The sequence below is a fragment of the Chlamydomonas reinhardtii genome, chromosome 2 (genome assembly GCF_000002595.2).
Source record: "Chlamydomonas reinhardtii strain CC-503 cw92 mt+ chromosome 2, whole genome shotgun sequence".
Taxonomy (NCBI): Eukaryota; Viridiplantae; Chlorophyta; class Chlorophyceae; order Chlamydomonadales; family Chlamydomonadaceae; genus Chlamydomonas; species Chlamydomonas reinhardtii.
In genome coordinates, this window is record NC_057005.1 from 1,623,171 (window position 1) to 1,651,138 (window position 27,968).

The 27,968-nt window shown below is 59.7% G+C and overlaps 7 protein-coding genes across 8 annotated transcripts; 5 read left to right on the plus strand and 2 right to left on the minus strand.

The window, feature by feature from the left end:
- The first annotated feature begins 754 nt into the window (after positions 1–754).
- On the plus strand, positions 755–7,898 carry CHLRE_02g085257v5 (uncharacterized protein). Its single transcript, XM_001701673.2, has 20 exons — positions 755–900; positions 987–1,025; positions 1,285–1,304; positions 1,568–1,667; positions 1,746–1,812; positions 2,007–2,056; positions 2,290–2,353; positions 2,465–2,480; positions 2,623–2,677; positions 2,863–2,922; positions 3,249–3,335; positions 3,528–3,588; positions 3,764–3,843; positions 3,984–4,156; positions 4,345–4,587; positions 4,754–4,866; positions 4,998–5,152; positions 5,395–5,824; positions 6,063–6,319; positions 6,541–7,898. Exons 1-20 carry the CDS (start codon positions 790–792, stop codon positions 6,571–6,573), a joined length of 2,214 nt encoding a protein of 737 aa, XP_001701725.1. The 5' UTR covers positions 755–789; the 3' UTR covers positions 6,574–7,898.
- A 14-nt stretch (positions 7,899–7,912) lies between these two features.
- On the minus strand, positions 7,913–10,788 carry CHLRE_02g085279v5 (uncharacterized protein). Its single transcript, XM_043059317.1, has 3 exons — positions 10,237–10,788; positions 9,265–9,576; positions 7,913–9,095 (listed from the first exon to the last, which is right to left on the minus strand). The coding sequence occupies exons 1-3, from the start codon at positions 10,276–10,278 to the stop codon at positions 9,090–9,092; spliced, it is 360 nt and encodes a 119-aa protein (XP_042926951.1). The 5' UTR covers positions 10,279–10,788; the 3' UTR covers positions 7,913–9,089.
- A 210-nt stretch (positions 10,789–10,998) lies between these two features.
- On the plus strand, positions 10,999–12,626 carry CHLRE_02g085300v5 (uncharacterized protein). The gene is made up of 3 exons (XM_043059318.1): positions 10,999–11,201; positions 11,273–11,391; positions 11,896–12,626. Exon 3 carries the CDS (start codon positions 11,903–11,905, stop codon positions 12,239–12,241), a length of 339 nt encoding a protein of 112 aa, XP_042926952.1. The 5' UTR covers positions 10,999–11,201; positions 11,273–11,391; positions 11,896–11,902; the 3' UTR covers positions 12,242–12,626.
- A 2,579-nt stretch (positions 12,627–15,205) lies between these two features.
- On the minus strand, positions 15,206–16,378 carry CHLRE_02g085326v5 (uncharacterized protein). The gene is made up of 2 exons (XM_043059319.1): positions 16,099–16,378; positions 15,206–15,676 (listed from the first exon to the last, which is right to left on the minus strand). The coding sequence occupies exons 1-2, from the start codon at positions 16,187–16,189 to the stop codon at positions 15,525–15,527; spliced, it is 243 nt and encodes an 80-aa protein (XP_042926953.1). The 5' UTR covers positions 16,190–16,378; the 3' UTR covers positions 15,206–15,524.
- A 140-nt stretch (positions 16,379–16,518) lies between these two features.
- Positions 16,519–19,630, plus strand: CHLRE_02g085350v5 (uncharacterized protein). 2 transcript variants are annotated; one of them, XM_043059320.1, is made up of 5 exons: positions 16,519–16,736; positions 16,802–17,075; positions 17,220–17,276; positions 18,141–18,148; positions 18,234–19,630. In XM_043059320.1, the coding sequence occupies exons 2-5, from the start codon at positions 16,806–16,808 to the stop codon at positions 19,051–19,053; spliced, it is 1,155 nt and encodes a 384-aa protein (XP_042926954.1). In that variant the 5' UTR covers positions 16,519–16,736; positions 16,802–16,805; the 3' UTR covers positions 19,054–19,630. The 2 variants fall into 2 exon arrangements, with proteins under 2 accessions (XP_042926954.1, XP_001701727.2); XM_001701675.2 differs by having other exon boundaries at positions 18,141–19,630.
- Positions 19,631–19,928: 298 nt separating this feature from the next.
- Positions 19,929–23,149, plus strand: CHLRE_02g085400v5 (uncharacterized protein). The gene is made up of 3 exons (XM_043059321.1): positions 19,929–20,133; positions 20,478–20,817; positions 20,984–23,149. The coding sequence occupies exons 1-3, from the start codon at positions 20,131–20,133 to the stop codon at positions 21,346–21,348; spliced, it is 708 nt and encodes a 235-aa protein (XP_042926955.1). The 5' UTR covers positions 19,929–20,130; the 3' UTR covers positions 21,349–23,149.
- A 659-nt stretch (positions 23,150–23,808) lies between these two features.
- Positions 23,809–27,750, plus strand: CHLRE_02g085450v5 (uncharacterized protein). The gene is made up of 6 exons (XM_001701677.2): positions 23,809–24,594; positions 24,719–24,792; positions 25,141–25,356; positions 25,633–25,888; positions 26,217–26,344; positions 26,669–27,750. The coding sequence occupies exons 1-6, from the start codon at positions 24,496–24,498 to the stop codon at positions 26,991–26,993; spliced, it is 1,098 nt and encodes a 365-aa protein (XP_001701729.1). The 5' UTR covers positions 23,809–24,495; the 3' UTR covers positions 26,994–27,750.
- Positions 27,751–27,968: the final 218 nt, after the last annotated feature.

Below are 27,968 nucleotides of genomic sequence, written 5' to 3' on the forward strand. Positions count from 1 at the left end.
CCAACGCCGCGTCCCGACACGCCGAAGCAACGTGTTGAGTTTGCGCCTAGGACAGACGACCACTCAGAACGGTGTATCAATCCTGGCGCCCCGCTTGCGTAGCCTGCTCAACACAGCTGGCCATGGCACGCCATGGCGTGCCGTCCTCCACGCACGCGGTGATGAGGCGGATCTTTGCCGCAGCGTTCAGGTCGCGGTTGCTGTATCACAGAGGACAACAGGGACACGGATACTATCATGTCATCCTCAAACCCCTGCCCGCCCAAACCTTTCAGCAGCCTCTAGCAGCCCCAGTGGGCTGGCCAACCATCTTCAGCAGCCACCCCCTCTGCTCTTGCTTGTACTAGGAATTCAATGGCTACGCTTGTACTAGGAAGCCACCGCGCTCACCCCGTCCTGACGCGCACAGTGACGTCGACATGTGCGCATGCCCAGCCCTGCTGAGGCTCTTCAAGGGCGACTTAGCACAATTGAATCAAGGGGCGCCTTAATGCTGCAATGCGACCAGCCCGCTCACGTGCACAGCCGCGTTTGCGAAGCGCCCGTCCATTCAGTCATCCATGTGCGAACGAGCGCTCAGTCGCAGCGCCGCTGATACAAAGCTCACCCCAAACCATGTATAGTAATAGCACCCTTGTCGACAGTGTTCACTGGGCTGGCCATGCCGGTTGCCGATGCACTGCATCGGCCCGTGGACTCGGCTTTGAACACGACAACCACACCCAGTTACTTGCTGTTTTTTCCATAGCAGCACCATACTTGACATCTGTCGCCAAGCAAGCATTAAACATGGATTATGGAGGCGCCCTGAGTGCCGTTGGGCGCGAGCTGCTATTTGTAACGAACCCAGTAGTCGTCAATGGCTCTGTACTTGTGCCTGAGGACCAGTGTTACTGCGCGGTGCGTGGTGGGAAGGAAACGGGGCGCAAATGCTTGCTCGGTGGCCTTGGACTTAACTTTGCGTGTGTGTCTGGACTGATATGCAGGGCTGGATTGAGTCGCGTGGCACAAACGGTGCCCAAACGGTAAGGGTTGACCAGGGGCAGAGAGCGCTGCCCCTCATGCAAGACCGCAAACTTCAGCGTGACTGTACCCGAATCATGGCGCCCGGATCGCAAGTGCACTTCGTTAGTCCCAAGTTACACGTCCCATACCATTGCGGGGCCAGCGCTGCTGTCTGCGTGGGCGCCGCTTCGTGTGCCAGAGCGGCATCTCGTTGGACGTCCTTCCTGGACAATATTCCCTTCCATTGAGAACGTGTGCACATGTTACTGTATCTCGCAGGCGTCGAACGTGCTGCAATGGCAAGTTTGGCGTGCTAGCAGTGGACGAGGACGTGAATGCCGCAAAGCGACATGCGACCAGGCCTGGCGACTGCCATTTTAGGGATAGCACTGAGGCAGAACCCAGCTGCGGACGAAGTAGATGCGGCTGCAACGTTACGCGCACACGTATACTAGAATGTCGAAACCGGTTTCAGGACACGCGACCTTCGGCCGTGCCTCAAGTCGACTCTAAGCTGCGTCGTTCCCCGCCCTATCCACACACCGTATATGGATGTGTACAGGCTTGCTGCTGGCTTCTCCATCCTACTGCTTATGTTTTACGCCTACCAAACATGGAAGTCAACCTGCGGCTGGGAGGAGATCTATGTGTGCGCTATCGAGGTGGGTGTGGTAACTGTGGTCGGTGCGTTGGGCCTTACGCACGGCAGGCACTGCCTAACTTTCTGGACCCGAACGCAGATGGTCAAGGTGATTCTCGAGTTCTTCTTCGAGTTTAAGAACCCGTCCATGCTGTATCTAGCCACAGGTGCGGCTGGTAGATGTTGCAATGCACACGTCAACGTACAGCGTTGGAGTGGGCAGGGGACACCGTATGTTACCGGTAGCAACGACTTGACCCTCCAGCCACTCAGTCAACAAACCCCTCCAGTCAGGGCATGCTTCAACTTATGACAGAGGATGGCCTCGCTCTCTCTCCGCGCGTGTCGTTACCGGAAACAGGCCACCGCGTCCAGTGGTTGCGTTACGCCGAGTGGCTTCTCACCTGCCCGGTGCGTACCGAGCGGTTATGGAGGCGTAGGCTGTGGCATGACAGCGCACCTGAAGTTACGGTTGGCTTGGATGTATACGATAGCTGCTAGCTTCTGACGGCCAACTACTTCCTGATGCGAAGATGCCGCTTGTAAGCAGTGATGTGCTGCGGGCTGCGCGTGGCGCGCATCCCTGTGCGGCCGACACTTGCCTCACCGCTTCGGCCCGGCATGTGCCCCACTTGCTTGTGCAGGTCATTCTCATTCACCTGTCAAACCTGACGGGCTTGTCCAACGACTACAGCAGGCGCACCATGGGTGAGTGACGCAGAGCTCCTGTCCAAAGAACCCCTGCTGGAAGAGGCTCATTCCCCTTTACGTCTTGTGCAATGCTAACGGTGTGCATGTCGGGCTGACAATGCTCTGCAGGTCTGCTTGTGTCTGAGTAAGTTACATGCTTCACGATTCCGGGTTTGGTATCTGGGAATGACGGAATATGGGGACAGTGACATTATAGAAGCCGTTGCGCCACGAAAGGCGAAGAGCATCACCCTGAGTGGATGGTGCTTGTGCTTGCTGGCTTGCAGTATTGGCACAATTGTGTGGGGCGCCACTTCCGCCATGGCCACCGGATACGTCAAGGTGCGCTGATTGCATGGGGCAGGTCAAATGCGAACGTGGAAGGGGGATCCCTCGAGGCGCATTTCCATACGGGCCGCGGAAAGAAGCCCAGCAACGGATGGGGGCGAATGGTTGTCGCCTGTTGTGCAAGCAGTGGCACCAGTTCTCGCGTCTGCTGCGTACCTAATGTCGGTGTTCCGGTGCAGGTCATCTTCTTCTGCCTGGGTCTGTGTTATGGTGCTAACACGTTCTTTCACGCTGCCAAGGTGCGTTTAGGCTGCCGCTGTGCCCGTGTTCAACAGCTAGGCGTTATTGCGATACTTCTTCATCGTACGCAGCACCAACTAGCGTGCCCTTGAGCAGACCCTCAAGGGAGCAAAGTCATAGTGGCTGGCTGCGCGGCTGCGGTGGCAGCCGTGGTATTCGTGCACGCCTTGGTGCGGGCGCCGGAAAAGGCGCTGGTCCAACAATTGGGCGCTGGGCACAGTCGCGCATGAGGCGGCGTGCGGTGCGTTGGATTGCCAGGGTATACGGTACGCGCAAGCGCGGCGGTGACCTGTGTTTGCTCTTGTATCCTTTGTACCGCGCACAGGCCTACATCGAGGGTTACCACACCGTGCCGAAGGGCCGGTGTCGCCAGGTGGTGACTGGCATGGCTTGGCTCTTCTTCGTATCATGGGTGAGCACCCGTGGGATGCACCCGCAGTCGCAGCTGGTGGCGTTTCAGTTATAGTTTTGCGAGCACCGTTCTGGCGAGCGTCGTGTATACATACGGATACCGTAGAAGGCCACGGCAAAGCGTGTATTGAGTACCTGGAGCGGCCGTGGTGAGATGCTTGAGTGTCCGCGTACGTACATCCGTACAATGCAGGGTATGTTCCCCATCCTGTTCATCCTCGGCCCCGAGGGCTTCGGCGTCCTGAGCGTGTACGGTAAGCTCACGCCGCAAACAGCAAACACATTGCAAGCGTTTGTGTTGTTGGCGCCGCAATGTTGGGACCTTGCTGGGTTGAACCGGCCGGATTGCGCGGATTGCTGGTGCACTTCGCACAAGTGCGCGTATGAGGCGCTGCGCCGACCCCGGCACTCTTGCTTCTGGCCTGGCAGGCTCCACCGTCGGCCACACCATCATTGACCTGATGTCGAAGAACTGCTGGGGTCTGCTCGGCCACTACCTGCGCGTGCTGGTGCGTTGGGTGGCGGCGTGGGCTGAGCGCACAAATGTTGCGTGGGGGGCTGCACAGGGCACGGCTGGGGAGGCGTGCATAGAGCACTTTGAGCTCACCTAGGGCCTGTTACATTGTGAACAACGCGATGACATTCGCAGATCCACGAGCATATCCTCATCCACGGCGACATTCGCAAGACCACCAAATTGAACATTGGTGGCACTGAGATTGAGGTCGAGACGCTGGTGGAGGACGAGGCCGAGGCTGGCGCGGTCAACAAGGGCACCGGCAAGTACGCCTCCCGCGAGTCCTTCCTGGTCATGCGCGACAAGTGAGTAACATCCGCACTTCGGTTGGGGGCTTCGGTAGCGCGATGCAGGGAGGCGGAATGAGTGCTGAGTGTCAACCGCGTGGCGCAGCGTTGCATGCAGCTGGTACTGGTTATCCAAGGAGGCCTGGCAGTAAGGAAACGGATGCAGTGGTTCTTGTCCTAATGCACATTCGCGGCTCGCAACGCAGGATGAAGGAGAAGGGCATTGACGTGCGCGCCTCTCTGGACAACAGCAAGGAGGTGGAGCAGGAGCAGGCCGCCAGGGCTGCCATGATGATGATGAACGGCAATGGCATGGGTATGGGAATGGGAATGAACGGCATGAACGGAATGGGCGGTATGAACGGGATGGCTGGCGGCGCCAAGCCCGGCCTGGAGCTCACTCCGCAGCTACAGCCCGGCCGCGTCATCCTGGCGGTGCCGGACATCAGGTGGGTGAGCGATGGGGCCGGCGGGAGGAGCTGGGGGCGGACGAGGGAGAGGGCGGAACAGGCGGGAAAGAAAGGCACTGGCGGCGCTTGAGTCTTGAGCCAAGCCCGGCGATACCCTTTACCGGCTCAAACCGCCCGCCTTCGCTTGTAATCATGCGTTTTGCAGCATGGTTGACTTCTTCCGCGAGCAGTTTGCTCAGCTATCGGTGACGTACGAGCTGGTGCCGGCCCTGGGCGCTGACAACACACTGGCGCTGGTTACGCAGGCGCAGAACCTGGGTGCGTGCCGGGCGCGAGCGTGTGACTTGGTGTGACTGGCGGTGGCTGCACAGCGGCACCGGAAGTACCGTAGCTGCAGTTGACACCGGATGCCTCCCTTCTCAACCCCCGCCTCTTGCCTTTCCTCGCAGGCGGCGTGGACTTTGTGTTGATTCACCCCGAGTTCCTGCGCGACCGCTCTAGCACCAGCATCCTGAGCCGCCTGCGCGGCGCGGGCCAGCGTGTGGCTGCGTTCGGCTGGGCGCAGCTGGGGCCCATGCGTGACCTGATCGAGTCCGCAAACCTGGTGCGTGTGCGTGTGCATGCGCCTGTCATGCCGCTGTGCCCAGCATGTCGCACCAATAGGCCCAGGCCTTGTCCTTTGCACTGATGAACTGCGCCCGCACTGCGCACGCCAGTGCGGGACGTCAGTTCTTCCTTAGCTTCAGTAGGAATGATGCACAATACCTCCCGCTGGCACCTACCGGTAACCCAAAGCTGGCGCCAGCACCGCACTGATTGGGCCCACACGGATGCACGCACACACAGGACGGCTGGCTGGAGGGCCCCTCGTTCGGACAGGGCATCCTGCCGGCCCACATCGTTGCCCTGGTGGCCAAGATGCAGCAGATGCGCAAGATGCAGCAGATGCAGCAGATTGGCATGATGACCGGCGGCATGAACGGCATGGGCGGCGGTATGGGCGGCGGCATGAACGGCATGGGCGGCGGCAACGGCATGAACAACATGGGCAACGGCATGGGCGGCGGCATGGGCAACGGCATGGGCGGCAATGGCATGAACGGAATGGGTGGCGGCAACGGCATGAACAACATGGGCGGCAACGGAATGGCCGGCAACGGAATGGGCGGCGGCATGGGCGGCAACGGTATGGGTGGCTCCATGAACGGCATGAGCTCCGGCGTGGTGGCCAACGTGACGCCCTCCGCCGCCGGCGGCATGGGCGGCATGATGAACGGTGAGTGGTGAGGGAAATGTAGGAAAGGGAGGGTGGCGGGGCAGTGGAGGCGCGGGCAGCGGGCGTTCGTAGCTCGCTCCGACTCCATGACAGGCAACCGTGTACAACGTAGGTGCGCCCGGCCGTACACCCCCGCACTCCTACCCCGCTCAACTTGGCCTTGGCAGCCCCCAACGCACACCGCCGCAAACTCCCGTCTGGTAACACATCTTACTCCCGGCTCTGTTCCACCGCACAGGCGGCATGGCTGCGCCCCAGTCGCCCGGCATGAACGGCGGCCGCCTGGGTACCAACCCGCTCTTCAACGCCGCGCCCTCACCGCTCAGCTCGCAGCTCGGTGCCGAGGCAGGCATGGGCAGCATGGGAGGCATGGGCGGAATGAGCGGAATGGGAGGCATGGGTGGAATGGGGGGCATGGGCGGCGCCGGCGCCGCCACGACGCAGGCTGCGGGCGGCAACGCGGAGGCGGAGATGCTGCAGAATCTCATGAACGAGGTGAGTCAGCGCTGACGCGAGTTTTGCAAAGTGTGGCGTGTGGGATAGTCCTCGTCACGGGGGGTATACCGGTAGGGTGGCTGCCGGTAGATTGCAGGCAGGGAAGGCGTTTGCGGTTGGGGGCGGCCTGGGGGGCAACACGAAGACTCGTACCTGTGCGGGCAGAGAGTCTCAATCCGCGCGCGAACCAAGGGAGACGAACACTTCCCATCTACACGCAGATCAATCGCCTGAAGCGCGAGCTTGGCGAGTAAAAGGCTGGAGGCCGGTACTGCGATACCTGCGAGCTCGCGCGCCTGACTCGTCGTACACACGGCTCAGGAGCACGCGCGCGTGGACTTCTCAACCTGTGTGCAACGTATCTAGAGCGGCCTGTGCGCGACCGTCCGTGAGCATTCCGGTGCGATCTTCCCGCCTTCGCACCGCAAGTTCCCTTCCTGGCCCTGCTGCGCCTGACGCATCGTCCGAACGGAAGGGCGGCTTGATCAGTAAAGCATTGAAGACTGAAGTCGTGCGACCGTAGTGCTATGGCTCTGCACGTAAGTGGGCGCTGCCCTGCTTACTACGCATTGCCCAAGACTGCTTCCTTTTGGTGGCCGAGGCCCTGGTCCCACATCATTCATTTGCATAACGTACTGTTTAGTTACATACGCTTTGCTTAACCTCGACAATTGCAACATGGGCTGAGAGTCCGTACGGCGGCTATGGACGAAGGTGTTATCGGATGTGATTAGGAATCTCGGTTGAAAGGCTTCGAGAAAGTGAGCTTCATCTGTGGCTTCTGTTGGGGTCATCAAGAAGAACGACGGTAAGGCAAACGAGGTAAAAGTGGCACGTCTTTGTGCACAACGGGCCCGTGGAGAGTGGGGGAGTGCATGTGTGCGGTCCTAACACGCGAGTGCAAAGCGGGCTTTTCTGGAGCTGGGTTACGGTCTGGCTCGGCAACTGCTCTGTGTTTTAACCACAGCTTCGGAAGTCTGGGTATGTTTTGTTGGCAGAAACATTTGGGTAACTTGAGGGTGATTCGTCTGGAGTCGGACAACATGGCTGCCGTCCGTGTGCAGGGACGGTAATCAATGAGCTGGAGCTGTGATGCTCACCACACGTTGCATACCCCTGCTTACAAAAACACTTTGATGTCGTGGCCAAACTATGCGTGAGCAAAGAGTTAAAGAGGCATGAGTGCATGGTTGCGGACGTGCGCAACAATTGCATCAAGTATTTGACGCCTTCAAGCCAACAAGTGCGCGCGCGGCAACTTGATTAACACGCCGGACGCAGTGGTGGGGGCGTGTACAGTGTTTATGAGCTGCCATTCTGCGATCCGTAGTGTTAGGTTGCGTGTGACGCCGCGCGGCTGTGGGCCCTTACATGGAGAGTTGGGTGCTTCACCACACGGTTGGCGCCGCTGAAGGGTGTGCTATGTTTTGGTAAAGCCGGGGCCCTGAAGACCGCAACCGTAGAACCGTACTGAAAGGGTGTCAGCCCGGGGTAACTGGATGCCCTGGGACATAGCTATTAATGTTGAAGTGAAGCCGTCAAGCCGAGTGCCGTGCGCCGCTGTATCACCAAGGCCCGTCCTACACATCCTCAGTTCCTCGGCACGGTCGTAGCCGTGCCATCCTTCAACAGAGACAGCAAGGCGCCTTGGGCACGCATCGAGCTGTAGTCATGGGCCGACAAACCAGTGCCATGGGGGTAAGACCTAAGAAGTCTGAATGGCTGATGGTCCTGCGGGGATGATTGAGTGCGTGGGTACAGCATCCACACACGTTGGGTTCCCCAGGGTGAAATTATAAGCACTCCCTACACAAACACACCATGTATGTGTTGTCCTATTCGAGTATTCGTGCATGTATTCGCAAGGAAACTTATGTTTGCTGACGAAGGGGGTAGTCAGCCCTGAGTCAGCCCCTACCTCGCTCCCCCGCTCCGAACGGCACTCGGCGCCAGACCGCCGCACAACCAGGTGTGTTTCTTCATTTCTTGGGGACCTTCGCCCCTCGCTGCGCTCCGGACAACAAACGCTCCTGGTTGTGACGATAGGTAGTTTGCCTGAATCCGCTGAAGGACGTTTTACGCGTGCTGACTTGTGGCTCGTCCAGCCGCCTGCCGGGCTGGCACCGCCAGTGTCGGGAATGTGGTGTGCCTTGCTGCCCTGTCCTGGGCCCTCCAGCAAACTACCAGCCTGCCAGCAAGTCAGCGATTTCTCGGTACAATACCTCCGGCGTTAAACCAGCCATGCAATCTTGCCTTGACGTCGCACATTGGATGTTGAGGTCTAGGAATACGCTGCACACTATGAAACTACACCAACCTGCCCCTTACCCTGTCCCATCGCGTCCAGAGCCTACCCTGGGGTGGCAAGCCCAGGCTGCTGCAAAAAGCACCAAATAGAAGCTTGCATAGGCTGGGGAATGTCAGGAGCCTAGCAGAACCGGTCATGACTGTGGGCAAGACAAGCCCTGCGAACTTGCCGTGTTTATATGTTGATATCGCCCAAAAACAGAGGGGTTTTAAGGGGTGTGCGGCGAGGTACGGCACGGTCGGTTACCGATCAGGGGGGTCCGGGAGGTTTTGCAGGGCGGGGGTCTGGACCTAGCATCGTAGCCCCGTGCGCGTTGTTCAGATTGTCCCTTTCCGCATTCATTGACACAAAGCAGCCTGAGTTCCTCGACCAGTGCACTTGAAAGTTGAGGCGTCAATGTCCATAACAACATAATAGTTGTGACCAATCAATGCAGTCTTCAATGGAGAGCCCTCAGGGGTGCTACCCCTGGAGGAACGCGGGCGGAGGGGTGCATGCATGAAGGCAGGCCAGAACGGCCGCGGTGTGCGCCAGCGGCGGTGCGATGGCGGGGAGTGCCGCACGCGGTGCCTGGCGGGCACGCATGGGGCTCACACGTACGGCTGGTTGCTCCCTTCGAGCCGCCGGCGGGAAGCACGTTGTCTAGGATGCTGTTGCTGCTGGCGCTAACACGCGGTACGGCGGTGGCCAGGCCAGCGGCAGCAGAGGCGGCGGCAGCTGCGGTCCGGGAAGCGGCGGAGCTGGCGGTGCCGCTGGTGGGGCGGGAGCTCCAGGTCGGCTGCTGCGGCAGCGCCGCCAGCTCGGTCAGGCCATCCGGGCCAGGGGCAGACACCATGGCCGCCGCCAGAGGAGGCACAGCCCCCGCCTGCGAGCCGGTCGAAGACCGCAGGCTGCTGAGAGCACCACTGGCCCCGTTCGCACCGCTGCTGTTGCCGGCATTACGGTACTGCTGCCGTTGGTAGGTAGTCAGTATGCATATACACACGTAAACATGACCGCCCTAACATGCCGTCCAGTGGCGAGTTTTTCACAACGTGTGTGATACGTGATACGTGCAAACACACGGCGTGTGTAAAATAAATCCGTTTTATGTGACACTTTAAAACAGGGGGGGTGCGCCTCACACCTAATCAAGGGAGCTGGTGTGTGTGGTGTGGTTGTGGATCTTGGGGCGGAGTCATGGAGAGAGTGTTCCCCCTGCGTCCATATATGTGGGGCACAGCGGTGGGGCTCTGGCGGGTTGAGGCTTGGCTAGGACTCACTGTGCGCGGAGTCACACGGACTTTGCCCGCGGGAGGGTTTGCAGCAAAGTCGGGGTTGGTGGAGTCATGTTGGGCCCTGATAGCATGTGATGGCTCGGCGTCTTCGGGTGCTGGGACTGTCCCCTCTGTAACATCCGCATCCATATATGTGGGTGAGTGTTTTTACTCTGTGGCGCTTATTGGGGTATCTAGTGGCGGGTAGGCTGTGAATATACGGTAGTGGCGTGTGGGCTTTGGGTAGGGTGGGAGTGGCGGTGGTGGGTACAGTGGCGGCGTGTTCACTGGGGTGAGAGTTGGCTCGCCCCCCAAAGGGGGGCGACAGCCATAGTCCTCGACCAGAACCTTACACTAGGGTTGTTGTCGGTTTTTCCGCGTTTTCCAACATACATTTAACGAATAGTGGTTGTAATGGGCTATTTGTAAAGTCGAAAAACTCTTGACGGCATGCATCACAGAAAAACCGGAAAGTGCTAGCCGAAGCATCGCGGACAGAGATGCCCAAGCGCTGAAGCTCCATTTCAAGCTAAACGTCATTACAAGGATTTGCCAAGTCACTGGTCTTTTAGCTTGGAGTTCGCCGGTGCAAAATTCGGCAAGCCGCGACAAGCACATTTCAGCACACCCAAAATGCCCAAAATCAAACCCATGTAGGAGCTCCCTTCAAGATTAGAGTACCCCCAGGGTAGACTGGGCGACGGTACCCCCGGGGTAGACTGGGCGACGCGTGCGAGGGGTAATCGTGCCAGCCAGCCACACCAGCACGATTGACCGGTGCAAAGTTCAAGACTGCAAACATTCTTGTAGCTGACGTCAATTTCACGCTAAGGTCTCATTGAATCCCCACAGGGGCGAGCCATCGCGCTGCGAAGCGGGGAGGTTTTAGGCAGGTGTGGTTTACGTTTTACTAGGGTGAGGTAGGGGTGAGAAACGTAGTATCTCACCCTTGGGTATGTGTGAGAGTGCTGGTTGCTGGTACTGGGGGTTGCTGGTTTATTACAGGCTTATTGGGGCGCGGGAGCGGTAGAAAACCGAGCGTGACTGGTCGAGGTCTGAGCTCAGACCTAGGTCTGGTTCGTAATCTCCCGCTTCTATTCCACCCGTGGGATGAAATGTAATCTCCCACGGCGGGCGGCCCTGCCAAGGGCCGGGAATAGAGAGAGGTGACAAAGTCGGCGGTCGCGATTGGGAGTCCCATTTCGGCCAACAGCGTGCCCATACACGCGGCACCGTCCAAGAAAGTTGGCATTATATTTACTTGTTACATACAAACCCTTATACATGCAGTCCCACCGCTCCACGCGACTCATCATGTGTAAGAATGTTACGTGCATACAGCGTCGATAGCAAGCGGAAATTTAGGTTGGTGTGTCCCTATCTACACAGGTTCGGTGCCAGCGGCCTGAACGGGGGCTGTGTGGGGCCTAAATCTCGCTGCGACCACTGAGGAAGTCGGCCTCCGCGGCGCTGTGGGCTGTCGCTGCTATCGCGGAGACATCCGCAAGGTGAGGGCAGGGGCTGCTGGGCAAAAACGCGCTGTTTTTTGCGTCCGGGGGGTGGCTCTCGACCGAAACTGGACCGCCGCGTGACCCCCTCAGCTTGGGGGTCCTGTACGCGTCCTGCAGGCGTCCTCTCCTAGGCTCTGGGGGCGCCCCAGGGAGACCCAGGATCTGCTTGCGTCCTTTGCATAGGCTGGGGGCCTCTCCGGTCCTTGGGGGGGGGGGGCACGCCAAGCGCGCCAGCGCTTCACAGGATCTGTGTGCGTCCCTTTCGGGTGGGGGTGGGGGTGGGGGGGGGGGCGGGGGCACTGTCCGAGTCCCTGGGGGCACGCCAGGCGCTCCAGCGCTTCCCATGATCGGCTTGCGTCCCTTGCGGGGACTGGCATGGGGCGGGCATACTCGGCTTCATAGGCCCCAGAATGGTCATCGGGGCACACCACAGTGTGTTCTTCATGCCAAACGTTTCCCCTCCTAATAAAATAACTCTCGAAACATTTCCATCATGCGCAGGACAGTTATGTCCGTCAAGGGCTCCTTCTCTTACACAAATGATACAGTCAATGGCTTCCGCATCACAGTGAATGGCATCCCTATGCACATGCGAGTTGAGGCCATCAACAACGATGTTGCCAAGGTGTACGTGACAGACGTGCAGGGCAACCAGCAGCCCATGCCACCCTCTGTCAGCCTCAGTGACGCAGTTGGCGCCAACGTCGCTCCGTACAACAATGAGTTTCTCATTACATGGATCAACAGCTATGTGCTCCGCGTCAGCGGAGTCGAGTCCATTTGGATGACCAACCAGAAGCAGCAGGCCTTCAAGACCGCCCCGGGCATCACTCACTTCACGGTGTAGGGTTTAACTCGTGTCTCCTGCTGCTGCCAAAAGCTCGAGAGAGGGTTGACGATTGGTTAGACTGGCCGGGGCTCCGTGATCAAATGTGGGAGTGCATGCCCAGTTTGCACGAGAGGCGCTGGATAGCAATGTTGTGACGGACTTGTGCAGCAGGCTGCACGCAATGTGCAGACCATGCTGAGTCGGCTATGGCCATTGAAGCTTACCGCTTTTGAGTTCAACATATAAGAAAGCGGATGTTACAGAGGGGACAGTCCCAGCACCCGAAGACGCCGAGCCATCACATGCTATCAGGGCCCAACTTGACTCCACCGTACTCCACCAACCCCGACTATAAGGCGCCTTTTGTGCCCAGTTGCACACCACCTTGTAACCAACAACAAAAAGTACCTTCCTTCGCAGTCCGTAATAGCCAGCAGCTGGTCCATCACAACCGCAACGACGCTTGGATTCGGGGTGTGGGCTGACTTATCTGGGATTCGGGCTGGGCTGGCGTATCAGGTGCGTCACGGTGCTGGTGCCTGGCGCAACGGCTGATTATGGCACTTCAGGAGGATCCAGCGCAGCAGCGACAGGCCCTGCGCGTGCGGCTCGAAAATAGGATTGCTGGATTGCTTTTGTTTTTTCCCACCCACCGAAAACCCTAAAACCCGTCAGGCGCCGGACCAGTCATACTCAGGGGAGGGGGGTGTGCAACTCGGCCTGGATCCAGGGTCGCGCTGCATGGGACCCGGCCAAAAGGTGTTCGGACCCCTCCCAAGGAGCTCCCGGCCATTCATTTGTGTATGTAAGACAACTGTATAGTCATTAGAACTGATAGCGAAGGGCCGCAGGACCCCCTCCAACATTTCGAGGGTTTAGAGCCATTCCTGAGCGATTTCATGACTTGACATATCCTATGGCGTGAAACACTGAAATGAACTGGAACGCTCGTTTCGCGGGGATCTGGCGTGTCCTGGAGGTCCTGGGCGCCCTGCGAGCGACGGTGAGACCAGGGGAGAACGGGGAAATGGACCCTTTGCGGGCTCGCTGAGCCTCCTAAGGAGCTGCTTGAGCCGACCTAGGCATCTGCATCCCAATACCATGTCCCAGCGGGGGTGGGTGCGGCCTTAGGAGGCCAGGAGGGTGCTGGTTGGGCCGTTTCCAGGACCGCATGGAAAGGCCCCCAGCGCGGCACAAGCTTGGGTGGCGTCGGCTATCGCTCCTTTCCCGAGGTTAGGTGTCAGAATGGAGCCAACTGTATGAGGAACCAGAAGCGCGAATCCCGACCATGTTTACTTGGAGTATTAGGCCACACGCGATGTCCGGCGAAATGCGATGGTTCAGTTCACAGGGGCCCAAATCGTCGCAGCCATATCACCGCGCCTGCACGATTTCGATATGTGTTGGCGGTACTTTGGCCATAGCGCGCATGCCGGGGTCCTTAGAGGGAGGCATTCTTCCCCACCAGAATGCAGGCGCAATTTTGCATGGCGGGCATCGCGCGTTCCTCGATATCATGTGCTTAGGTGTCAGAATGGAGAACATGTATATGGGAGCCCATAGCGCTTTTCAGACTGCAAAAAGGTTCGGCATAGTGTTCACACCAGATGTCCGGGGACTTTGGGTGCACGGTTGGCCCGGTACTGGGCTACACCGGGCTGTCCCTGGCATGTGGGCATGGCTGTGGTTAGGCCACGGTTGCGGTTCAGGATGTTATTACATGGCCTGGGGGCTTCGGGCGGGTGGTCTCCCCTGTTTACGTGCGAAAACCTGTTGGGCTGGGCTGTCCGCCCGCCCACCCGCATCAGGCCGTCCCCTGACCCGCATCCTGCCCCGCGCAGTTCTCCGTTGGTCTGCCTCGATGACCATGGCTGCTGTTGACGGCGGCGGCGGCAGCAGTCATGATGGCGGCAACTGCCGGTGGAGACAACTGCCCCCACGCGCGGGCGCACATGGGCTGCCTGCCTCGGACGTGCCGCCTCCCGTGCAGCGGCCAGTGGCATGGCGCACGCAAGCGGCAGCCGCCCGCACGCCTGAGGTACGTGGAAGTACATCATGTTTTACTCCTCTGCCAGCCATGGTCTGGCTGATTGGCAACAACGAGGGGACACTTTGGGATTGCGTCGGCAGGGCACGTGAGTGACCCTGGGTTCGTGTATCTGACACAAACCGGGACGCAAGTTCCACTATTGAGTCCTGATAACTCAAGAACTGCAAGTGCACTTCGTTGTAGCCGGGGGAGGGGCCTCTCCTGGTTGTAGTCGCCTAGGCTGAGTGCGTTGGCCGTGTTGCGCGGCACAGTGGCACGCACGGGCCTTCAACGCCCATCCCGGTAGTTCTCACTACCTCCCTCAGTTGGAACAGTCAGCTAAAGGAAGCACGCAGGGCAGCGTAAGACATTTGCAACTTGCACGTTCGTTAGGAGCAGCGGGGCGCAGGGACCTGGCTTGGGACCTGGGAAGGCCGGAGATGCATACCAGACATTGTCATCTAAAGGGGCACAGGGGAGGCATGACACGTAATATAAGTAGCATGTATGCGTTTTACGTCCGGTGAGGTGCTGGGGGATCCCGGTCCAGGTTCCCTCTCCTCCCAGCGTTCCCAGGCGCTCCTCCAGGGCTGTCTTCCGGCGCGCAGACCCGCGCACCCCTGTTAACACCAATAGACACGGACCAAACCCCTGAATATGGCATCTGTACATATGTCTAGAGCGGACGGCAGGGGCCGCTGGCTTCGGCGGGCCTCGGAAAGGGCTCCAAAACGGCCATGTCTCTGAAGGGTCTGCCCAGTCGCTGGTCTCGCAACCTAGGAGCTGCGCCCGTCGCTTTCTGGAGGTCTCATCAGTTTCATAGTTAGCGGAAGAGCTTTTGGGGTGATTGCAAGCAGCCGGAATTTCGCTCGTGGTGTTTCCAGTGCGCGCAATTTGTCCATGACCGGCCCGCTCTATGGGCTGGTTTCTGGCCCGCTATCAGTTCTAATGACTACACAGTTGTCTTACATACACGAATGAATGGCCGGGAGCTCCTTGGGTGGGGTCCGAACACCTTTTGGCCGGGTCCCATGCAGCGCGAACCTGGATCCAGGCCGAGTTGCACACCCCCCTCCCCTGGTCATACTTCAGCACAAGGCCGCCACTCGCCACAAAGCCTCTTGTTGACTGTTCTCCCATTTCAGCGCCCACAGCCGGGCCAGGGCATATGCCATGGTGCAGTGGCTCGGGGACTCACCGGGGACTCACCGGGGACTCACCGGGGACTCACCGGCGGCCGGCACGCCGGCGTCCCGCACAAACAACAAATGCTTAGCCCGCAAAGCCGCGAGGGAAGGTGGCGGTGGGGCTGAACACAGCACCGCGCGCCAGCGCCGCCTCCGCCGCCGCGTTGGCCACCGCCTGCCAGTCCTCGGCCGGAGGCAGGCGGCCGTGCGCCGCCACCACCACCAATACGGACAGCGCTGTTTACGCTGTTGGCACTGGCCAGGCTAACGGCGGCGTTGCTTGGAGGGGTAGCGGCGGTGGTGTTCTGTGGTCACCGGCGGCACAGCGGCGGCGGCGACGCCGCCGAAGGTGGTAACGGGAGGGGGCGCCGCCGCTCACGACGGTGGCGGTGGCGGGCGCGCGAGAGAGGTCGATGGGGCGCGGCAGGGCGCCGCTGTTGCCCCAGCAGGACGGGTCCTTGGAGAGGGACCGCCACCGCCGCCGCCGCCGCCGGGTGTGTTGATGGAGCGAGGTCGCGACGGCTCCATGCGGGAGGCCTGCTGTTGCTGCTATTCACCCAGCCTCAGCCGCCGAGCGTTGAGCCCATGGGCACACCGCAGGCGCCGGCGAGCGACAGGCGCGCCGCCACCACCTCCGCCGCCACGGCTGGGCGGCGCGCCTCCGTCGCCGGACAGCAGCGGCAGCGGCAGCGCCTGGGCGTAGCTGTAGCGGTCGTCGAACTGCACCAGGATCTGGACCTTGTCCACCATGACCAGACCAATCTCTCCATGGACACAACACCGCAATCATAATGAAGCAGATGACCACCAGCACCGCCGCCGCCAGCGCGGTGCCCAGCGCCACGTCCGCCCGCTGGAACGCGGCGTTGGCCGCTGCGCCGGCGCCCTTTCATGGACACACGTGGGCGATGCGTGCGCAACGTGTTATTTGCACTCGCCATTATGGGATCAAGGACCTAGCCTGAAGCTCAACTTGAACGCCTGAACAACGTGGGTGGGAATCGCCATGGGGCCATTCGTGCCGGGGACTAGCCGTCACGCCGGGCTGCTGCGTTAGCCAAATTGATTCTATTGCCGCTAACTCTCTTACTCATTAATCTTACCACCATTTTAGCGCTTGCAACCTCATGCAGTCTGGTCTTTTGACAAGTCTGCGGTCTCGAACCTCTTGCCCACGCACGCGAGTTTGCGTGGCAAGCTCGGCAGATGACGCCGCGCAGAAGCAGCTGAAGGGCCCGAGCCCGATCCGGCGCCAGCGTCTGGCACGGAGGAGGCAGGAAGGCGACAATTTTAAGATGTAAGCTTCCTTGCTTAAAGCGCGCTGAAGGGTATTTTGTGATGATACAAAATCTTTTGATGCAGGATTATGCGCGAGCTGAAAACGGTGAAGGACGCGCTGGAGCGGAAACTGGACGCAAACCACGCCAGCGTCATGGAGGCCTTTGGATTCCTGTCCGACGCAGCGGCAGTGTCTCAGTACGAGCGACAAGGGCTCAATAGCGGCGGGATGAAGCTGGTAACGCTGGCCGACGTGCTTGAGCTGGCGCTGCCCAAAGTGGTGAAGCAGGCGACGATGCGCCAACCCACCCTCATGAATGACATCCATGCCGCCGTCACGGCGCCTCTGTTGGACAAGGTACGCAACCTGCATGCGCGGCGGGGGCCACAGCTGGGTTTCGGCACATCTACCTGTCACCAGGGCTCCTTCCCTTTAAGCTCCCTAGCGCGACACGAGGGCAATGGCAGACTGATCTGACATAACCTGCTTTGACACATACAGGACCTGGGCTTCCTGACCGCCGTGGAGCTGATGCTCGCGCGCAAGGGTCGAGAGCAGGTGCGCCTCGTCAGCACGCACACACACACACACACACACACACACACACACACACACACACACACACACACACACACACACACACACACACACACGCACACACACGCACGCACGCACGCACGCACGCACGCACGCACGCACGCACGCACGCACGCACGCACGCACGCACGCGCGCACACACACACACACACACACACACACACACACACACACACACAACTCCGTCGCGTCATTGGGCGGGCTTTCGTTTCGTTTTTTAACACACACACACACACACATACGCATCACACACGCATCACACACACGCATCACACACACGCATCACACACACACACAGGTGCGGCTCTTAGGGCCAAATCAGTGTCTAACCACAATAGATGGAGGTGCGGCTCCTGTGGCCAAACTGACGTCTAACGCTACGCGTAGGGTTGGGAGACATGTGCTACCAGACCAATGCGCGACAAACAAGTTGCTAATGCGCCCCTGGCACTAGCAACTACAGGTTGTCCGGATACACGATCACGTGATCTGATAAACAACTGTAAACCGTTGTTACACACACGCAACACACACACACACTCTTCCGAATTAGTTTTTACTGATCAGGAGGATGCCAGAAGGTAGTGGCATTACAGGGAAGCAGGACAGTGCTCGCGAGTCGGCATCGCCGTCGCGCGGGCCCGGCGAGCAGCCAGGCTTTGCATCTCCTGCCTCGGAGACTCCTAGCTATCCCGTGCCTAACTCCTTCGCAACCTGGTCTCTCTCGCCCAGCTCGCCTGAGTGCGCGATCAACGAGGCGGAATGGAGAGAGTGCAACCCCCTCTTTAACCAGGAGGGCTTTGACCTATTTTCTTCATTCCTCAGAAAGCTCCGCGAGCTCCGCCTCAAGTCTGGAGGGCCTGAAGGGCTGGGCCACATGCTTATGTGGATGTCGGGAATGGAGGCGCTACTGGACAGCCTGTTCATCGGCGCCGACGTCGAACTCAACCAGCACGGCTTGGACGAGGACAAGCTGGACAATGCGATTGCCCTCGTGCAGCGCCAGGTGCGCGGCCTGCGAGCCGAGCACACGGCCCGCGCCCGCGCGGCACGCAAACACAGCTTGCTGCTGGATCAGCTTTCGGGCACCGTGCAGCAACTGACACAGCAGCTGAACGCATTCGCGGTCGCGACAGCGGCCGTGCTGGAGGTGGAGACTGGCGGAGGGAAGGGCCTGGCCCCCAGTGCCGCATCGTCCGCAGCGGCGGCTGCAAGCCGCCCGGCGCCCCCGCCGGGCGGGCCCAAAGCCGCCGCTGCCCCACACGCTGCGCCTGCGGCAGGAGAGGCCGCGAGGCCGAACCCGCCGCAGCCGCAAGCGTGCACACACCTGCCGCCGCCGCCACGGGCGATGGCGGCCAACAAAATACTGCTTCGTGGCGCAAGCAGCGAGCAGGCGGAGGCGATGGCGCGCGGCGACTTCTCTGCTCTGGGCCTGGGAGAGGGCTCGATGGGCATGTATGAACGTCGGTGGCGGGCTAGCAACGCGGGTCGCGTTTGGAATGTGGAGGTAGTGGTGACCAGGGATCAGCGGGCGGCCTTCATCAGGGCTGCGGCGCAGATTAAACACACCGCAGGCGTGACGGTGGCCCCCTTCCTGACGCCGGAGGGGCGGGCAGCTAGGCGCGCGCGGCAAGCCCAGTTCGACAGCCTGGTGGAACGGGGTCTGCAGCCGTACTGGCGGGGCACGGACATCGTGACTGAGGAGGGGGACCGGCGCTGCGTACACCCCGTGCAGTAATGCACATGGCGGATAACTGAGAGGGGCGCGCATTGTGTGTGTGTTTAAGTCCAGCGGAAGTTAGGCTTGTTGTGAATGCAGGGCTAGGACACAGACGGTTTTGGTTATTGATCCTCTCTCTCTCACTTTGTGGCTGCCCTTAGGCATATTCTGCCCTGTGGGGAAGGGAAGGTAGCTAGTGCCGGCGGGGTGCTTGTTTTGCGGTTGCTGCGGCCACGTGCCGGACTTGGACGGTACATGACTTTTTGCTAGGCGAACAAACAATGCATAGTGGCCAGCTGCCGGCTCGCAGCAGTGTTGATATAGAAGGAGGTGCGGCTTCTAGGGCCAAACCGACGTCTCACAATATAGACAGAGGTGCGGCTCTTAGGGCCAAATCAGTGTCTAACCACAATAGATGGAGGTGCGGCTCCTGTGGCCAAACTGACGTCTAACGCTACGCGTAGGCTTGGGAGACATGTACTGCCAGACCAATGCGCGACAAACAAGTTGCTAATGCGCCCCTGGCACTAGCAACTACGGGTTGTCCGGATACACGATCACGTGATCTGATAAACAACTGTAAACCGTTGTTACACACACACACACACACACACACACACACACACACACACACACACACACACACACACACACACACACACACATGATACACGATTCACGTGATCTGGCAGAATAACTGTGGAAACCGTAGTCACACACACACGCGTAGGCTTGGGAGACATGCACTGCCAGACCAATGCGCGACAGACAAGGTGCTAATGTGCCCCTGGCACTAGCAACTACGGGTTGTCCGGATACACGATCACGTGATCTGATAAACAACTGTAAACCATTGTCACACACACACACACATGCTTCCACCTTTGCCTATAGGTGAGCTCGACTACGACCAGCGGGCGGGACTCTGGGAATTAGGCGTGCTGGGTAAACGTTGTTTAGCGCGCCCAGGGTGCGGAGCATGGACGCATACAGGTGCAACGCGGGGTCAGGCCGAATGGTCGCCCGTGGGGTTCCAGGCTTATCGCGGGTAAGTATGACTACCTGGGTCACGACAGTCACGCGACGCTCGGTAAAATGGTGGGTATCGGTAAGTAACTCCGTCGCGTCATTGGGCGGGCTTTCGTTTCGTTTTTTAACACACACACACACACACACACGCACACACACACACACACACACACACACACACGCCGTCGGGGCGGGCTTCGTTTTGTTGTTTTTCACACACACACAAACATACACACACACACACCGGCGGCTCACCGCAGCAGGTATGCGAGGTAACTTCAGGTAACATCTGTAAACCGTCGCTTTGCTGCATCGCATACACTGTCTTTGCGCAACGTTTTCCTTGTGCTCTTTAACACACACACACACTCCCCCCTGCCAGCCCCACTCTGACCCCCGCGCTTGATCCGCAGGACGCTGCAGTCGTGAAGGAGCTGCGGGCTGGGTGCGGCGGGCTGGGCCAGGACAAGGCTGCTGCAAAGCGAGTACGCGACATGCTGGTCGCGCTGCAGCAGCGGCAGGACGGCCCGGCGCCAGAGGTATTTGTGCTGCTCAATTACGTGAACGGCAGCCTCGAGTCCCGCCGGGAGCTGCTCACGGGGCCCCTCTTCGTGCGCTGCGCCGCCGCCGTGCTGGACGGGCGCTACACTGGTGAGCTGCAGGTGGACGCGAGCGCGGCGGGCGGCTGCGAGGTGGACAAGGTCGCCGCTGCGCTCCGGCTCAACCTTGGGGAAACCATGTACAACCCCACGGGTAAGCAAGTGGCGGCACAGGATGGTCATAAGCGCTTCTTTACGGCTTTTACGCTGCTAAGCGAGCTGCGGGGCTCGTCCCTACCTGTTTGGCTTGTTGTTTCTGCGCGCGTGCGCCTGCACGTGTAAACGTTTGCGCGCTATATCGCAATTCTTATCATCTGCAGAGCGGGAGAAGGCGCCGTCCCAGCTGCAGAGTGTTGGCAAGGTGGCCGCCTACACCCTTGACAAGGCGCTGGCGGCATGCTTCGCCGACCCCACCATTGCCACCACGCCCGCGTTGCAGAAGCTCCCCCGCCAGCTGTACATCCACGGCGTGTGCGTCTACGTGGGGCGGGCGACCAAGCAGCAGCTGGCCCGGTGGGAGGACTTGCCCCGGGTGGAGCTGGGCGGGATGGCGCTGAGCGGAGCGGCTGACGGGGTGAAGGGCCTGAAGGGTGCCACACTGGTGCTCAGCGCGGCCAGCGCGCTGGAGCGCGTCCTCAGTACCGGCTGCGCTCCAGGGTGGGGTCGTTGTGTTGCAGTAGCATGAGTTCCAGATGGCACATTGCTGCATGCATGCGGACGCTCGCACACGTTGCACCTATGCGGTCGTTGCCTTCGCATACGCAGAAAGCAGGCTTGACATCTGGCAACCGTTTGGGGCGTGGAATAAGGTATCATAGATTGGAAAGGAAGGGTGGTGATGGCATAGTTAAACATGTAGTTGAAACATTGCTGCAAGTTATGTGAACGTGATGCAGGTGTTGTGCTGCACACTGAGGAGCAAGTGGGTGTGGCTGACTGCTGATGGGAAGGCGTGGAGTATTATCGAACGCCGGGACAAACTGTACACTGCAGTGGTGGCCCATGCAGGTTGTTTATTGATGTAGCGACCCAACGAGGTCGCATAACCAGCAGCAGCGCCAGTCATAGTGTTCATGATGCCTGTGCAGATAGAGGTAGAGGTGTACGTGTGGGGAAGCCGTCGTGGGGGAAGCCATCTTCAGAGGGTAGGCCAATTACTAGAGCAAGGGTTCATGTTATTTTGATTCGCGTGTCCAAAGAGGCGCCGTGACGGCGGCGTGGATATCGCTCATGAGGTTGGGTTGGCGCATCGTCGCCTGCTTCACCACTTTGGTCATAATATGACAAGGCGTCAGTAGCGGCGCGATGAAGCTGGTAACGCTGGCCGACGTGCTGCTCGAGCTGGCGCTGCCCGAATTGGTGAAGCAGGCGACGATGCGCCAACCCACCCTCATGAGCGATATCCATGCCGCCGTCACGGCGCCTCTGTTGGACCAGGTACGCAATCTGCATGCGCGGCGGGTTCATGTTACCATATTTTGATCCGCGACTGGAGGGTACCGTGGAAAGTGCGTCCCAGGCTTTCATATGGATGGAAATTATGTTGAGACTGGTTAGCTGCCACGCATGATGTATTGAATGGATATTGCAGGGTGGGACACACTTCGATGAATGAACTCAACTTCGATTGCGGCAGGCGTGGCGTGACACGCAGTCGTGTCTGCCTATGAGATCACGCCTTTGGATGGCACTGGCAAGGCCACGGGCACAGGGTTGGCGGGCCTGCAGACGAATGAGGCAACATATGTTTTAGACCTTTTGTTCGCCTTGGTGTCTCAGTGCCTTCATGGGGCTTGTTGCTTGGTGGGTCTAAGACTGCCAGGCTGCGTGTGCATGTGCAGATAACGGGTGTGTGTGCACCGACTCGCGGTACTTCGCACAGGCCGCACAGCCTTTGGAGTGCTGTTGTGTCGCGTGGCTTTGGCGGGCTGTCGTCCGCCGTTGCCGGCCCGTGTCATTCACCGGCAGCCACTGCCCGGGTACGGGTAATGGGACGGTTGACAGCGTTTGAACTTAGGAGTGGGAAGTAACACAACGGTTGAGACTGCGGGCGGGTCGTGTGAATTGCGGTCCAGAGGTGTGGCAAGAGGTTCGGCGTGTGTGGTTTAGTTGTAGCCGTGTGGCGGTGGTGTATCTCTGGCTCTGGCGTCACCTTCGCCTGCACAGCGCGGGGCGAAGGTTCGTGGGTTCGTGTTGCAGGCGTTGGGCAGGTGGTCGTGCGGGCGCTGAGCTGAGGAGGAGCTGCGTTGGTGGTCTGTTTGCCGTTGTGCTTTGCATGTGTGTGTTCAGGGGAGCTTGGGGTCCAGGTTTCGTCGACGGGCGGTTGGCCTGCCCTGCTAGGTGGTGAGCGTGGGGTGTCGGGCAGGGGGCCGCCCATGCAGGAGGCGGTGGCTCCCTAGTCCCGCAACACCGGCCCTGGCCCGGTGTCGCGGTGTTGCTCTCTCTCACACGACCTATCGTGCGTAGCTTTGTGAAAGCATCGGAGTGATCAACCGACTGCTGCCTCAGACTCAATACCTGGGGCCGGGCTGCGGAGCGCGTTCACGCAACCAAACTCAACCACGGGGCCTGAGCTCCCAGCCGCTCACACACAGCCGCTGTAGCTAGCTCAATTAAGGCCCGCTCGGCTTAGCCCACCGAGCGCCCAGCCAGCTGGGAGAGACCACCCTCGCTCCCGGAGTCGCCATCGACAGCTGACGAGCAGTCGACCGTCCGCCCTCTGGCCCTAGTGAGGGGCCGTCGCCAAAGCGCCTTCAGCAACACTGCGTGCACATGGGCGTGCTATTGGTTGGCTGCGTGCGTGTGCTCGTGCCCCTGCTGTGCGTGCTGCTACCGGTCACTAGTACAACCATGCCGTCGTGAGAACCCCGGACATCTTTGTGGGGAGGGGGGGACTTCAGCCCCCGGTGGCAGCCCTGGAGCAAAACATGGCTGGGGCGTGACAGCAAGCCCTGGCAGGTCCCAGCAGGCGTTGCCCTTGCTACTACTATGCCTGGCCTGCTTGCCATTCTCTATCTGCGTGCAAAATGGAGCTTTCAGCTCTCGCCCCCCGGTCGTGTAATGGCTCGCCCGGCGCCAGTGGAAGTGGGCGCAGGTCCGGTTTCCGTTGCACCGGAACAAATCGTTGCGACCCCAACCTCCGGGTGTTCTCGGCCATCAGCCACCGCTGCATTTGCGTACACGCCAATATATTATACCCAACATCACACGCGACAGAGAATCTCTGCCTCCAGGAGTTTGAATCCCCTATGCTTGCAAGGATAGCACATGCCGAATTGACCGCGGCCCCCCGGAAACTAAACTGCAGCCAATAATGCACCGCTGCTTTATACTTCAGATGAGATGGGCAAGAATGTTCCTAGCAAACATTCAACGGTCGCGTAAAGACTGCGACACTCTGGGGAGGCGACCGATGATGGTCGTCGACTTCCTGTGTAACCGCTCACTCGACTCGATGTTACTGTCCTGCGTACCCATTGTTGCTTATAACGCTACCAGATTACAGTAATGAGCCCATACAATCAGTGCGGGCGCCAGGGACTGCAATCTGGGGCATCGAGATCGGGACTGGGAATGAGGGTACCAAACATACACCGCCGCTGCATCGGTCGCGGCAGGTACAAGCCCGGCGCGCACGACGTCCTTCTCTATATATGCCTCTGCCTTTGCACTTGCATAGAGCAAGTCACAGACAGAGTTGTCTTGCTTCTTTCACGAACTTCTTCACTCTTGAGCCTCACCCAGCCTAGCCCGCCCTATTAGCGGTCTAGTGCAACCTTCTTTCATCTTCGCCTCGAGGATCTAGCTCAGGATCTAGGCAAAAGCTTCCGCGATGGCACTGCAAGCCTCAACCCGCTCGCTCCAGCAGCGCCGCGCCTTCTCTTCGGCCCAGACCTCCAAGCGTGTGTCTGTGACCAAGGTCCGCGCGACGGTAAGTCGCATCAGCATCACATCCCAATGTTTTAGAGTGTTGCTCCGGGCGAGTTGGTTCCGTGGCGGCCTTTGGCTTGACTGGGCCTGCTCCATATTGATTCCACCTGCTTTATTTCTTATAGGCTATCGAGGCGGAGAACTATGTGAAGCAGGCTCCCCAGTCGCTGGTCCGCCCGGGCATCGACACTGAGGACTCGTAAGTTCGCCGGGCTGGCAGGGCCTGCTTTACCATAGAGCGAGCTGGCTACGCATAAATGCATTGCAGGTCAACCCACTTGCTGCAGCCGGGTGCCGGGTTCACGCATCAGTTGCGCTTTCAGTCCTGTAGAGCTTGCTCGCTGGCCTAGATCTATTAGGGCCAAATTGTCTCAGCTTATGGTTAGGGCTCATGAGCATGTTGAGCGGCTGGATCTAGGCGCAGTTGAGGCCACGCGAGGCTAGCGCTGCCCTGCACCCAGAAGCCCTAGATCTAGCGTACCCCCTGTACCCCAGACGGGTGTTGCACTTACCCCGCTTCGCTTCGCCCCTCTTCATCCACCCACAGTATGCGCGCTCGCTTCGAGAAGGTGATCCGCAACGCCCAGGACTCCATCTGCAATGCTATCTCCGAGATCGATGGCAAGCCGTTCCACCAGGACGCCTGGACCCGCCCCGGCGGCGGTGGCGGCATCAGCCGCGTGCTGCAGGACGGCAACGTGTGGGAGAAGGCCGGCGTCAACGTGTCCGTGGTCTACGGCACCATGCCCCCTGAGGCCTACCGGTGAGTCATCAAAGCCGTGCTGCGCGGGTACAAGCCAGGTGCTCAGGCAATGTGCATGAGCCAGCGCCAGCCACGGCACTGATTCCGCGGCAGCATGTACTTGAGATTGTTAGTTATGTCCGCCGTCTGTTCAGCCCAACGCCATTGGCTGGACCAGTCCAACCTGACCTAGTCTTAGCACCGATGGTTCTCAACGCGCCCATTTGTCACTGGCACTTGGTTCGGAACCTGTCCCCATGACGGCTCCTCCCCATGTTCTCCCTCTTGTCCATACAGCGCTGCCACTGGCAACGCCGAGAAGCTGAAGAACAAGGGTGACGGTGGCCGCGTGCCCTTCTTCGCCGCCGGCATCTCGTCGGTGATGCACCCCCGCAACCCCCACTGCCCCACCATGCACTTCAACTACCGCTACTTCGAGACTGAGGAGTGGAACGGCATCCCCGGCCAGTGGTGGTTCGGCGGCGGCACCGACATCACCCCCAGCTATGTGGTGCCCGAGGACATGAAGCACTTCCACGGCACCTACAAGGCGGTGAGTGGCGTGGCGGAGGTGTTGGCCTTGGTTCGGGCGTGGTGGCTTTAGGGTGGGCTGGTTTTGATGGACGGGTGGGCGGGCGGGCGGGCATGGACGAAAGCTAAGCTGGCGGATGGAAATCAGCGGGTGGGAATTAAGTTGGTGTGTGAATTGGCGAGTGAACACGCGGGATAAGGGCAGCAGCGCCATAGGCCGCCATTGAACAGGATCTCAGGCTACGACGCATCAATCTGAACGCCAGGAAAGCTTTGAACCGGCGTCCAGCTTGCATTTCTTGCGCTTGTGGTTGAGCTAGCATCCCTCTCCCTCCTTTGCCCCGCCCCAGGTGTGCGACCGCCACGATCCCGCTTACTACGAGAAGTTCCGCACCTGGTGCGATGAGTACTTCCTCATCAAGCACCGCGGCGAGCGCCGCGGCCTGGGCGGCATCTTCTTCGATGACCTGAACGACCGGTGAGTTGTCTGCAGGAGATGAGGGGCTGGCGACGCAGGAAGGGTTGTTGGTCGGGAATGGATGGCGGCCGCAACAAAAGCTGGTGCCGATGGGCATGCGGGTGGGCGAGGCGGCACAAGCGCTGGATGGGGTTGCAAACGGATAGACAAGGCAAGGTGCAAGGTCACAGCGTTTACATGCCCAATGTGTAGACGAGTGGCCTACAGGCCGAGCAGGTCCACTGTATGACCACACCGCGCCGCACCATTAGCAGCACCCGCCTCCCTCCGTGCTCGCTGACAATTGCGCCTTCCCTCCTCGCCCCTTTCCTTCACCCCACGCAGCAACCCCGAGGACATCCTGAAGTTCTCGACCGACGCCGTGAACAACGTGGTGGAGGCATACTGCCCCATCATCAAGAAGCACATGAACGACCCCTACACCCCCGAGGAGAAGGAGTGGCAGCAGATCCGCCGCGGCCGCTACGTGGAGTTCAACCTGGTCTATGACCGCGGCACCACCTTCGGCCTGAAGACCGGCGGCCGCATTGAGTCGATCCTCATGTCCATGCCCCAGACCGCCTCATGGCTGTACGACCACCAGCCCAAGGCCGGCTCGCCCGAGGCCGAGCTGCTCGACGCCTGCCGCAACCCCCGCGTCTGGGTGTAATCGCGCCCTAGCTGTGACGGCTTGAGCCACGCTGCATGCAAGCTGCTGATGCTGCGGATTGGTGTTGCGCATGGGAGCTCTCGCGGGGAGCGACGCAGCATGGGCGCTTGCGTGCTAGCAGGCGTGGTGGACGCGCGCGGCCTTTGCTTGGGGCGGTGGGGCAGGATGTGTGGGAGGTAGTTTTCGATGCCCGCAGCTGCATTGCGCGCATTGGCATACCAGTTACATAGTTTGACCCACTGAGTGGATGATGGTTGACGCCCGCGATGCCTTGTATGGCCTGAGTTCTGCCGAAATGCTAGCGATGGCAGCACAAAGCAGACTGCAGATAGAGAAGAGCCCTGACTACGCAGCTTGATCTTAGGTAGATTTGAACAAGAGTGACGACGCATTGGGGACGAGAAGTCTTCCAGACTGACCGCAGCAGGTTTGGAGCCTCGGAGGACGCTCCGCAGGCTCCTATGACGTGTGTATGGTGTACCGTGTGCGTGTGTGCGTGCCGTCATTCTTTCTTGTTCCCTGTTCCTGTTGGAACCCGTGGTATGACCTGTCCAGTGTGGACTGACTGCACTCTGGACCCCCGAGTTACACACCTAGGAAGAGGTAAACGAGGACGATTGTTGCACCTGATTGCAGTGTGATTGCGGCATGGCCTGTGAGTGCGATATAAAGCGGGCGAAATGGCAAGGCTGGGTGCCTGTCAATTCAACTCCCGACGCAATCAGAATCAGAGCAACGAGTGTAAAATCCACTGCCCCGTCCGGCTCCTCTCCCCTGGCCTTGCCTTCGCCGGTATCACTGCTGAACCAGTGAACCCCACCGGACAACGGGCTGGGCTCCATGCCCCAGCTTGATTTCTAGCACCAGGAATGCATGCCCTGCAGGCTCTGGCTGGCTCTGGTGTACTTCCCGCCTCCCACTAGCACGGGGTGCGTGTTCGTCTGCCCCGGGCATGCTACTCTTGGGCTAGTAGGC